Source organism: Arachis hypogaea, chromosome 3, assembly GCF_003086295.3.
Source record: "Arachis hypogaea cultivar Tifrunner chromosome 3, arahy.Tifrunner.gnm2.J5K5, whole genome shotgun sequence".
NCBI classification, from domain to species: domain Eukaryota; kingdom Viridiplantae; phylum Streptophyta; class Magnoliopsida; order Fabales; family Fabaceae; genus Arachis; species Arachis hypogaea.
In genome coordinates, this window is record NC_092038.1 from 8,318,423 (window position 1) to 8,330,942 (window position 12,520).

Genomic DNA, 12,520 nt, shown 5'->3' on the forward strand with positions numbered 1-12,520 from the left:
TTAAAAGCAACTGAAAATGTAAGTTATGGGAAATAAAACAAAACCCATCAAGAAAATAGAAACAGAGACACAAAAAAAGGACAGATGATATCATTTATGCCATTCCTATAAAAAAACCGTAAATTTTGTTTCTTTTTTAGAATACTAAATTTTAATTTTTCAAACAATTTGTATACATATATTTGACAAAAATTAAATAAAAAAAGTTTCAGATAAATTTAAAGAAAAATTGGTCAATATGAATGAAGAAAAAGAACATATCAAATTCAACTGTTAGGAATTTAGGAATAATACGTAGAAAGAATTTAAATTATTTTAAAAGTAGTTATTTGATCTATTCAAACCGGTTTTTTTAAGTAAATCATTTATATAAAATAAATCGGTTTTTTTTAAACCATACAGTAACACGTGTCAACGATCCAGAAACAACTTCACCTGCAGTCGACCATACCAAAAATATCAACCCTAATTGTTTTAACCGTTAATAAAAAAAATATATAATATATATTAATTAAAATTAACATTGAAAACACCTAGAACACCAGTTTCAGTTTTAGATACATTTGAAATTTTTCCTATAACATTATTGGAAGTGCATCACTTTACAAAAAGAATTTTTCCATTATTTCTCAACAACATATACATATACAAGTCCATGCTTTTCATCATAACTTAACTTCCACTCCATTTTAGTGGCTTCTCCCTCTTTATTTCTTAGTGCCATCTCCCACACATTTAAGTAATTACATTGATCTCTCTTCTTCAATTCATGCCATATATGGCTTCTTTCCTTGTTTCTCCAATCCACAACCACCCTACCACTACCTTCCCATGCCTAATTTTGCATCCAACAACACCTATCTTCCACAACCCACTCTCTCTTCAAAACAACAAACTCTCTTTACCACAATCCTTCATCAAATGTTCTATCTCAAGCCTACGTCCCCGAGACCAGGAGTATCTGCACCAAAAATCAAGAGAGGAGGAGGAAGAAGAAGAACTTGAAGAAGAAATTCTTCTCTCCCATGAACCTCCCTTGAACCAAGTGTGGAAACAAATCCAAGGCTCCAACGACTGGGAAGGCCTTCTAGACCCCATGAACCCACACCTAAGAAGGGAAATTATCCGCTGCGGCGAGCTAGCACAAGCATGCTACGACTCCTTTGACTTTGACCCTCACTCCAAATACTGCGGCACCTGCAAGTACCATCCCTCACACTTCTTCGAGAAGCTTCTCATGGAAGAAAAGGGGTACACCATAAGCCGCTACCTCTACGCCACGTCCAACATCAACCTCCCAAACTTCTTCCAAAAATCTTCCATGGCCAGCGTGTGGAGCCCACACGCCAACTGGATGGGATACGTGGCAGTCTCCACCGACGAGGACGAGATCCAACGTCTCGGACGCCGAGACATCGTCATCGCCTGGAGAGGCACCGTCACGTACATCGAGTGGATCTACGACCTCAAGGACATTCTCACGCCCGCAAACTTCACCAACGACCCAACCATCAAGATCGAGTCCGGTTTCTATGACTTGTACACCAAGAAAGAAGACGCGTGCAGCTACTGCTCCTTCTCGGCGCGTGAACAGATCTTATCTGAGGTGAAACGTCTTGTGCAGTATTACAAAGACGAAGAACTCAGCATAACCATAACAGGGCATAGTCTGGGTGCTGCTTGTTGGGAATAAGACACAATTCCCCCTTGAGAAAACACCTTTGACAGAGAAATAAAATAGACACAATCACAACACAAGAATTTAACGTGGAAACTCCAATTACCGGAGAAAAAACCACGGCCGTTGTCAAATGACAACCAGAGAATATCACTATGTGAAAATTGTTACAACACATAGACTTCTTTCTCTCACCGGCACCCCAGTACACCCACACTCTTTCAAAGCAAATATCTAACTACACCTCACAACACTCTCTAATCAAAGAGTACAGAGGAAAAGAAAAATCAGATACAAGCTTAAAGTGTTTCTGACTGGTGCAAAAACAAATGGAGAACTTAGCCTCATATTTATAGCCTAGGCCACCCACTCCATTTGCTATCCTAAGCAATGTGGGACTAATTCAACCAAATCCTAACAATCTCCACCTTGATTGAAATAGTCACACATCTTCAGCTTCCATTGTCAACACCGACAATTCTTTGCTGCCATTGTCTATACCGACAATCATAGTTCAGAGAACTATCATACTCCACCATGAAAGTATACTCACTTGGAATTAGACCACTCCAAGAATTTCGCCTTGGTACAGATCGAAACCTTGCTGAAAATTCATGGTGCAACTTCCAAATTGGCTTTTCCTGGAAGTTCTTCAGCCATCGACCTAACTCCGCCACACACCTTGCATCTCAACGCCAACCAATGCCCGTGTGCAATTGTGGACCCGATTGCCACAACTTATCCTTATCCATGGCAGTGCGGTAATACCATGAGGATACTTCTTGTCTTCTAGAGAACATCATCTTCTCTCATAGAGAGAGCAACCAGAGATCTTCTCCTTCAACGCCTTGTGCAAACCTGATTGTATCAACACATCCTTGACTTGTACTTGCCACAAGCCAAAATTGATTCTTCCATCAAATTTCTCTATTTCAAGCTTCACAGCACTTGAATATCCTGACATTGTTGCAACCGTATACTGGAATATTATAACTCAACTGTAGACCGTGCACTAGGAAGGGTCCCCAGGAAAGAGAGGTGGGTCACAATGGACACACTTAAATACCAAGTCTTTCCTTAGCCAGAACCTTTTCCAAACTGCACTCTCACAGAGTCACACTGCCTTCCAGCAACAACAACAGCAACCAAAGATCAACCTCAAGCCACAGGACAAAATTCTTTTCTGATGTGGAAGGTCAGACTAGGCTGCAACCACAGAGCATACTAAGAATAAATCCCACCGAACCGAAGCTCTGATACCACTTGTTGGGAATAAGACACAATTCCCCCTTGAGAAAACACCTTTGACAGAGAAATAAAATAGACACAATCACAACACAAGAATTTAACGTGGAAACTCCAATTACCGGAGAAAAAACCACGGCCGTTGTCAAATGACAACCAGAGAATATCACTATGTGAAAATTGTTACAACACATAGACTTCTTTCTCTCACCGGCACCCCAGTACACCCACACTCTTTCAAAGCAAATATCTAACTACACCTCACAACACTCTCTAATCAAAGAGTACAGAGGAAAAGAAAAATCAGATACAAGCTTAAAGTGTTTCTGACTGGTGCAAAAACAAATGGAGAACTTAGCCTCATATTTATAGCCTAGGCCACCCACTCCATTTGCTATCCTAAGCAATGTGGGACTAATTCAACCAAATCCTAACACTGCTTTGGCCGTACTAAGCGCTTACGACATAGCGGAACTCAAACTGAACGTGATCGAAAACGGTGATGTAACGGCCAAGATTCCCGTAACGGTTTTCTCGTTTGCGGGGCCCAGGGTTGGGAATCTGAAATTCAAAGAACGGTGCGAGGAGCTTGGGGTGAAGGTTTTGAGGGTGATAAACGTGCATGACATGGTTCCAACGGTTCCAGGGATAATAACGAACGAGAAGTTTCAGTTTCAGAAGTACATAGAAGACGCGTTGAGTTTTCCGTGGAGCTACGCGCATGTTGGTGTGGAACTTGCGTTGGATCATAGAGAGAGTCCGTTTTTGAAGGCGACGGGTGATTTAGGGTGCGCACATAACTTGGAGGCGCACCTGCACCTTGTTGATGGTTACCATGGGAAGAAGAGGAGGTTTAGGTTGGCTTCCAAGAGGGACATAGCGTTGGTGAATAAGAGTTGTGATTTCTTGAGGAGTGAGTATGGTGTGCCGCCGCACTGGCGACAGGACGAGAACAAGGGAATGGTCAGGAGCCGAGACGGGCGGTGGATCCTGCCCGAGCGGCCTAGGATGATGGCTCATCCACCGGACACGGCGCTTCATCTTGAGCAGGTCCTCAAGAGCCACCTTAATAATAGAGGTGCGCATATAGAAGCCACATAGTTTCAATGTATTTCTGGTTTATACATTTTATTGTTCTAAAATTCTCATATCATAAATGAAAAGAACTAACTTATAGAAATTATCACTATTATATATGTACACTAAAATCAGTTACTAAAATTAATTATTAGTATAAATTACATATTAAAATATAAATATATTAAAAAATAAATTAAATCATATATATATTTTATTTAACAATTTTTAACTATTAATTTCATTAATTTCACATAATTCGACGCCAAATTGGGAATGTGGATTATGACTTGCATTCCATTACCTAATGGAATTAGCGAATCTCATCAAGTCATCATCACTAACAACTAGCCCCTAGATACAGAGTAGTGTGCCCTTGTACTCTTTATAATGTGTGTGTATATAAGTAGAAAGTACGTGGAACAATGCTTTCTTTTAATAATTTAAATAATAAGTTAAAAAAAATTTTAATTTTAAAATTAAATTTTAAATTAAATAGATATAATTCTTATTTTAAATAATTAATAAACCTGAAATGTAGTTCCTTGCTGGCATTTTTTATTGTTCATCTAATAAAATAGGTATATAAATGAGATTACTTTTCATTACAAGTTGTGATTATCTTCTAGACCTCTATTATTTAATGTCTATTTTTTTAATTTATTTTTATAATAAATTTTATCTATTTAAAAATTGTTTATTTTTATACTTTTTAAATTAAATATTAATTTTAAAGTTTTTTGACAAATTAAATAGCATTTTCAAACACCATAGCTATATTATCTATCTTTTAAGTCATAACTGCATTGTTCCCAATTTTTTTGGGTTGACAACATTATTGTTTCTTAATTATGTCTATATAGATTTGGGGTTAGTGATACTTGATGAAACCCATTTTTTGGAGTCAAATATAAAAATCTTCTATGAAAACTTAAATTTATACACCTGCAGTATAAATTGATGACATATATGGATTTGTATGAGACCATATCCGATCAAATTGACTTTGGTGCTTTATATGCCAACTTCTTGGGGTCATATATAAAACTTTGAGAATTTAGTTGTATATGGATATCTGATTACCATAAAGGAATTAATAAATTATCATCCATATATATATATATATATATATATATATATATATAATTGAATATAATATATTAAAATTAAACTCAAATTTTAAACTCTAAATCTCATTTGCTTTTAGCTAATCTTGAATCGTAAGCTATTTAAATTCTGTTTTTAAGCTGAATAAATGAATAATATATCTTATTCTAGATGCTTTTGATAGAAAAAGAGACTTTTTAATGAATTGAATCTCAATCACCCCTGTATAGCTAGCAAGCGAAAATTAAATAATATGTTAATAAATAATATGCTAAAGTTGTAATTTGAATATACCTGACTGATATCGAACATTATCACCTATATATGTATGGCATTTAGTATAGGAGTGATGTCAAATACAACGTAAACGAAATCACACAAAAAACAGTGGGAAAAAAATTGAATACAACGAAATGCATGAGTGGGAATGGAATAACAGGAAACAACTGCGTTCATGTTCTTGTATTTGTTCATCTGGATTTGGAGTGTGGTATAGATTTTCTACTAATGATGAATCATCCTTGTTAGATTAAAACAATACCAAATATACGTCTCACATTTTTATTCTTTCACGAAATTAAATGAAGAAATAAATGAACTCTTAATTTAATTTGTTTTTTTTATTTTGGTTAATTTTGTTAAGTACTTATTTTAATCTATGATTGGAATGGAGCATCTACCGCACTGTTATTATGCTTCATTCGGCCTTCATCACTAGCTGGTTGTTGGGACCAAAAGGAGACAATATCTATTTTAATTTATGACAAGACAACTAGAATAAATGGATTCTAATTACACTATTGGAATACCTGTTAAATGCGATTAAATAGTTCATAATAGAAAATATAACGTTAACATGTATTCTATAACCACCTAGTTTAAGAATATCATAAAAAATGTTTTATTAAAAATATATATTTTATATTTTAATGCATTGAATTATTAAAAATTAAAATTATTTTATTATTATACTCTTAAAATATATCGTTAGAAAAAAATAGCTAAAAATCAGTAAAAAGTTCCCACCAAATTTATGAATAAAATAATTAAAACCTCTCTCAGTGATTAACGTATAATTTTCTATGTTTTTTGCATAGACAAATTTGTCAATACATACCCTAATTGAAATTTCAACTTATTTAATCTACTTACCCACCACCTATAATTTAATTGCAAATTTCCATACCCAACAAAAATCTAATCTCATAAGTCCAAATCTCAAGTGTGATCAAATGTTAATTAGTATTCGGTCATAATAAGAAGCCAAATTAGAATTATTCAATAGTAGCAACAGAGTTTGGCAGGAAAAACTAACATCTACTACATTATCTCATTTTTTTGTACTTTTGTATCCTCCGTCACTAGGTTTATTCAATTCAATAAGCACAGTTGTTAATTAATTATAAGTTGTAAGGTCCGTTTTATAGTGAGTTAATAAGAAGGTGCCATTTGACTCTGTTGTTGACGGGTGTGATGGTGTTTGAAATTTTCTCTGTTTCGTCTCTTTTCTTCTTCACTTTGAACTGCTAATTTTTGGTTTATTTTATTATTATTATTATTATTACATACTAGTGAATTGATGCTTTGCTTAGGCATGAATACTAATTTTAATCAATCAAGAGGAGGATATATTCCATCTCTTTTGTATAGTTTGATTAATTATTAAGGTGACTAAAAAAGTGAAGAACAGAGAACCAATATGAAAATCCAACCTTTTTCTTGTTCCTTCTAGCATTTTGCACAACAAGATTATTATACTACAAATTATTCTCTGATTGGACACCTCTAACAGAAACTTTTCACTGTTGGTGCATGCAGGTTCTGAAACATTTCTGAAACTTTTCATATGGCTAATGCACATATTCAGGCATATGAGATTGATTCAGCTAGTGGAAGATATTGTATTGTTGAGAGAGTAGTGCACTTCTCTCTAGTCACAAAGATTTTGTGTTAAATATACCCAACAATGGAAACTCCATATAAGTAAATATAATTTCACTTTTTGTCCATTTCACACATATGCATTTTTTAAAAAAAATTATCCTTTTTAATTTTTTATTTTTTCAAAATGTTATTAGGTGTGCAGATGATAAACTATATGTGCCAAAATTCCAGGTTTCCAGAAAAAGAAAAAAAACTCAGAGTTTGGGAGTTGAGTTTATTCCTTTTTAAGTGAGCCTCAAGGACACTTTGAAAAGTTTGAAAGAAAATAAAGAAGTTAATTAATTAAATTCTGAATAATTACCCAAATCAGTCGAGGATTTTAGAATTGGACATTTTAGTCCCCAAAGAAAATTAATATACAGATTAATCTCCAAGGTTTTACTCCGTCAGATAAATCAGTCCCCAATTCATTTTTCGGCAGTGTAATTACCCAAATCAGTTCCCAAAAATTTTAAAAACGGACATTTTAGTCCCCAAGAAAAACTAATGTATAAATCAATCCCCAACGTTTCTCTCTGTTAGACATAATAGTCCTCCGTCCAAAAATAAAATAAAATAAAATAATTATTATTATTAATTGCACAATAATATTGTACTATATTTTTTGTATTTTTTAGACAAAAATAATAATAAATTTATTCATTAAATTCTTATATATATATATATATATATATATATATATATATATATAGTCACTCAATAATAATAATAATAATAATAATAATAATAATAATAATAATAATAATTATTATTATTATTATTAGAGATTATTTTACAAAAAATTTAAAGTTAAAATTATTTGATATTTTTGTATTTAATATAATCAAAAGATGTCCTATGTAAAAATATATATATGTTTGTATTAAAAAATATGTATTAAAAGAAAATATTTTAATTTGAATTTATATTAAATACATTTTTTTTAATACAAACATTTTTTTAAAATAGTACATCTTTTGATTATATTAAATACAAAAATATCAAATAATTTTAATCTTGAATTTCTTGTAAAATAATCTCTAATAGTTTTATTTATTTACTTATTTATTATTATTAAGTGACTATATATATATATATAAAAGAATCTAATGAATAAATTTATCATTATTTTTATCTAAAAAATACAAAAAATTATGGTATAATATTATTATGTAATTAATAATAATAATAATAATAATAATAATAATAATCAATAAAATTATTAGAGATTATTTTATAAGAAATTCAAAGTTAAAACTATTTGATATTTTTATATTTAATATAATCAAAAGATGTACTATTTTAAAAAAAAAATATTTGTATTAAAAAAATATGTATTTAATATAAATCTAAATTAAAATATTTTCTTTTAATACATATTTTTTAATACAAATATATATATATTTTTTTACTTAAGACATCTTTTGATTATATTAAATACAAAAATATCAAATAGTTTTAACTTTAAATTTCTTGTAAAATAATCTCTTATAATTTTATTATTATTATTATTATTATTATTATTATTATTATTATTATTGAGTGACTATATATATATATATATATATATATATAAGAATTTAATGAATAAATTTATCATTATTTTTGTCTACAAAATACAAAAAATATAGTACAATAGTATTGTGTAATTAATAATAATAATTATTTTATTTTATTTTATTTTTGGACGGGAATTATTATGTCTAATAGAGAGAAATGTTGGGGATTGATTTGTACATTAGTTTTTCTTAGGGACTAAAATGTCCGTTTTTAAAATATTTGGGGACTGATCTGGGTAATTACACTGCCAGAAAATAAACTGAGGACTGATTTGTCTGCCGGAATAAAACCTTGGAGATTAATTTGTATATTAATTTTTCTTGGGGACTAAAATGTCCGATTCTAAAATTATCGGGAACTGATTTGGATAATTACTCTTAAATTCTACTAGTTCACGGTATTTTGTAGATAAAAATATTTGATGTTAAAGTTTGGAAATTACAAGTAATCATATTTGTCTTTTTTTTACTTTTGTTTATATTTATTAATTATTATTGAAATAAATATTACACACATAAAATTATAAATACTAAATTAAATTAAATAATTTTAAATTATTACCTACCTAATATTACTCTTTCTAAAAACCTATGGTATTCTTCTTCCTGTGATATTTTATATACTCCTTACTAAAGGAGTAATTATTAATAAAAAAGTATAGGTAGATAATAAAAATACTAAATAATATGAATAATGGATATATTGAATATTCAATTTAATAGGTATGTTGATTATTTTTAATTGGAAGGTTATTTCTTTTAATTCGATTTATTCATACCCAGTTAACAATGATGGGATGTTAAATTCACTAGGTGTGCAAATATTATCCTAATATTAAAATTTAAGAGGTAATTTGGGGTGGAGTATTTTTTTATTTTAGTTTATTAGATCAATTTTAAAATTTATTATTCATATTGTTTATAAAAATCATTGTCTATCTAGTAAAACTGATTATTAATGGGTGATTAGTCACATAAATTTTTACATCTATGAGATGAAAATAATTAAAAATTATTAAATAATTTATTGTATTCAACTAATTTGTTTAATATAAAGGAAATTCTATGGTACCATGTGATGCTCTCATTAGGTATTGCACTATAAAATTGGTGTGTGTGAAAAATGTGCCTGTTTTATGTTGTTTATCACATTATCGTGACGGAGTCAACTATCCCATTTCTGCTCTTTAAATGACGTATGTTTAGGTTATTCTGTAACGTAGGAGAATTAAACCACAAAAGCTGAGAGTTGGGGCTTGGTGTTAGGTGTGCTGGGTAGTTTTCACATAATGCTAATTAATTAGGCCTGATGAAGAAAGGCTGATATTAACCAAGAGGAGAAAAAAAGGAAAATCCATTGTTAAATGGTTTTTTTTTTCGTTTGTTGACCAAGAAAAAAAAGAATAATTTCCATAAAAAGGACATCTGATATTGATAATTAAAATCCTTTTTGATAATAATATTGATGGTTCTAGTTGAACTTGAGAAGGGGGTTGAATAAAGTTGGCTTAAAATTTAAAGTTTCAAACTCTGTTAAGCTGTTGCTCGAGTTGCAGGAGATTATTTGAAATTATCTCATACGCAGAACATGAAAAGAGCAGGGAAGAAAGAATGAAGACCAACATGTATCCTGGTTCGGATTCTTTGTGCAATGAATCCTATATCTAGTCTCTACCACAAACCATGGTGGAATTTCCACTAATCATTCACAAATTACATACACCAATACTATTGAATTTTTCCCTAATTCAACTAGTATCTACCCCTTAAGCTTTTATCGCCAAAGCTTAGCTTCCCATAGTGCTGTCCCAATTAGAAAGGGAAATCATCCAGATTCATTTTTCCAAGTGCTAACCTAACTTGGTAAGGGAAACTAATCCTAGTTCAATAACCAAAATCACATAAAAAATCAGTGGCGCTTTTGCATCACTCTTGCCTTTTCACTCATTGGCTTTTCAACCTCACAAGATTAGCCTTTTCTCAAAACAAAAAATGACACAAGATAGTCATAACACAAAGATCAAAAATTAAGCTTGAGTAGAAGAAAGAGATTCCAGCTCTGTGTTAGAGATGGTGCTCTGAGTGTGTGTGTGTGTGTTCGCTCTTTCTTGCTTTGAAATGATGGAATGAAACTTGTTATATATCTTCAGCTTGCCTTCATTTTGCCTCTTCTATTTTCCTGTATCAGCTGCTCGTTGGAGCTGTCATAGCTGGCTGTAGTCCTTCTTCACCATGCTCCACTACCTCTGCTGGATGAGGAGCTCGACCACTACATCTGCTGTTCTTTGGTTGACCTTCTTCCTTGGCATGCTCTCCTTTTTCATTTTTCTCTATTTTTCTGCTGCTGCTGCTCTGTGCTCTTTGCTCGTTTGTGTTTTACTCAACTATAATTCTAGTATTGCTCAACTGATGTCCTTGGGTTAGTGGTTGTCCTAGTATCCTTTTTTACTTTTATAGAGTCACACTTGTCCTTGTATGATACAGTTGTACTCCTCTAACATTTAGCAAAACATATAACCATTTTATTTCTGAACGTTGATGTGAGGATGAACTTTGACTCTTTTGCATTGCTGAATCACTTGCTGGATTTGGGCTGAAACAATATAAACTTGGATATATGGGCTTGCATCACTAAACACTCACATTAAACTATATTGGACTTTTCACCCAAAATAATGTTTGTCATCATAACTTAACCCAAAATCAAACTAAACTCAACAAATACCATATATAATGATTAAGTATATTTATCATAATTTAAAATATTTAATAATATTTTTAATTTTCACAAGTTTGAAAAAAACTTTTCTCAAACATTTAATAGTTTAGAATAATTTTATAATTTAGTCTCTTTAATTGTGGAAAAATATTATATTTAATTTGAACTCTATAGAATTAAAAAAATTAATATGGGTTAATAATATATATTATTTTTAAAATGATCACAAAGAATTATTATACAACATACTATGGATTATTAATCTATCACATCCTGCAGCTTTATTTTTGTTTTATTTATAAATTTTACGGTTAAAATTAATGAATAATTGTAATTATAAATTAGTGATATATTTATTTACATGATAAAATCATATAAGTATGCATATATGTGCATAATAAACTTGTTAGTATGTATTAAATTGAGGAATTTATTATAAATGAGCATATATAAATTTAATTAATTAGGGTAATAAAATTGAGACATAGCATGTGTAGCAAAGAGGTTGGATTTAGGATTTGAAAAAGGTCACGTAAGAGCTATTTTGGACCTACCAGCTTTTGTTTTTTTGGTCAGAGAACTACCAGTTTTTTAAGATGCAGAATTACCAAACTTCCTTGGTCTTTCAACTTAATCCATCAAAGTTCAACTAGTCCAACCCAAAAGCTATGGCCCAATAAAGCCAATAACTGTGTCCTGTCCAACTTAGCCTTTAATATAAAGACTTTATTAATCCTAATTTATGACGGACACTTTGCTGAGTTGTTGTGTTTGCGTGTTGGATACATTTTGGACACGACACTCATCGATACTTAAGTTCTGTTTGGTTGATGTATTTGATGAGACATAGACACAGAGACATAGACACTAAAGACATGGACATAAAATATTTGTGTCTATGTATTGTGTTTGGCAAAAATAAGAAACAAGACACATATATTTAAAAAGACTGAATTACCCTTCATTCAACCACAAATTTTACCACCATTACAATACACTTATTATCCCAAACAATGCATGCCATCACCATTAAATTTTTATTTCTTCTAATATTTTTTTATTTCTTCTAGTACCATCTTAAATTATCATTTAAATATTAAATATATAATTGTTCTTGAAAAAAAATAGAAAATTAAAGTTTAGAATTTATCAAAGATTAATCAAAATTTAAATAAATAAAAAAATTAAATGTACAAATTTTTTTTTTGAAAA

At 30.8% G+C, this 12,520-nt stretch overlaps 1 protein-coding gene across 1 annotated transcript; it reads left to right on the top strand.

Moving 5' to 3' along the window:
* Positions 1-626: 626 nt before the first annotated feature.
* On the top strand, positions 627-7,121 carry LOC112789271 (phospholipase A1-Igamma3, chloroplastic). Its single transcript, XM_025831103.3, has 3 exons — positions 627-1,676; positions 3,360-4,001; positions 6,926-7,121. The coding sequence occupies exons 1-3, from the start codon at positions 770-772 to the stop codon at positions 7,024-7,026; spliced, it is 1,650 nt and encodes a 549-aa protein (XP_025686888.2). The 5' UTR covers positions 627-769; the 3' UTR covers positions 7,027-7,121.
* The last annotated feature ends 5,399 nt before the right edge of the window (positions 7,122-12,520 follow it).

Bases quoted from the DNA above. Each gene is read 5' to 3' on its own strand.
- LOC112789271 (XM_025831103.3), top strand. From the start codon at position 770: ATGCCATATATGGCTTCTTTCCTTGTTTCTCCAATCCACAACCACCCT. The intron at 1,677-3,359 runs CTGCTTGTTGGG...CAAATCCTAACA, and splicing joins AACAGGGCATAGTCTGGGTG to CTGCTTTGGCCGTACTAAGC. The intron at 4,002-6,925 runs GTGCGCATATAG...TGGTGCATGCAG, and splicing joins GAGCCACCTTAATAATAGAG to GTTCTGAAACATTTCTGAAA.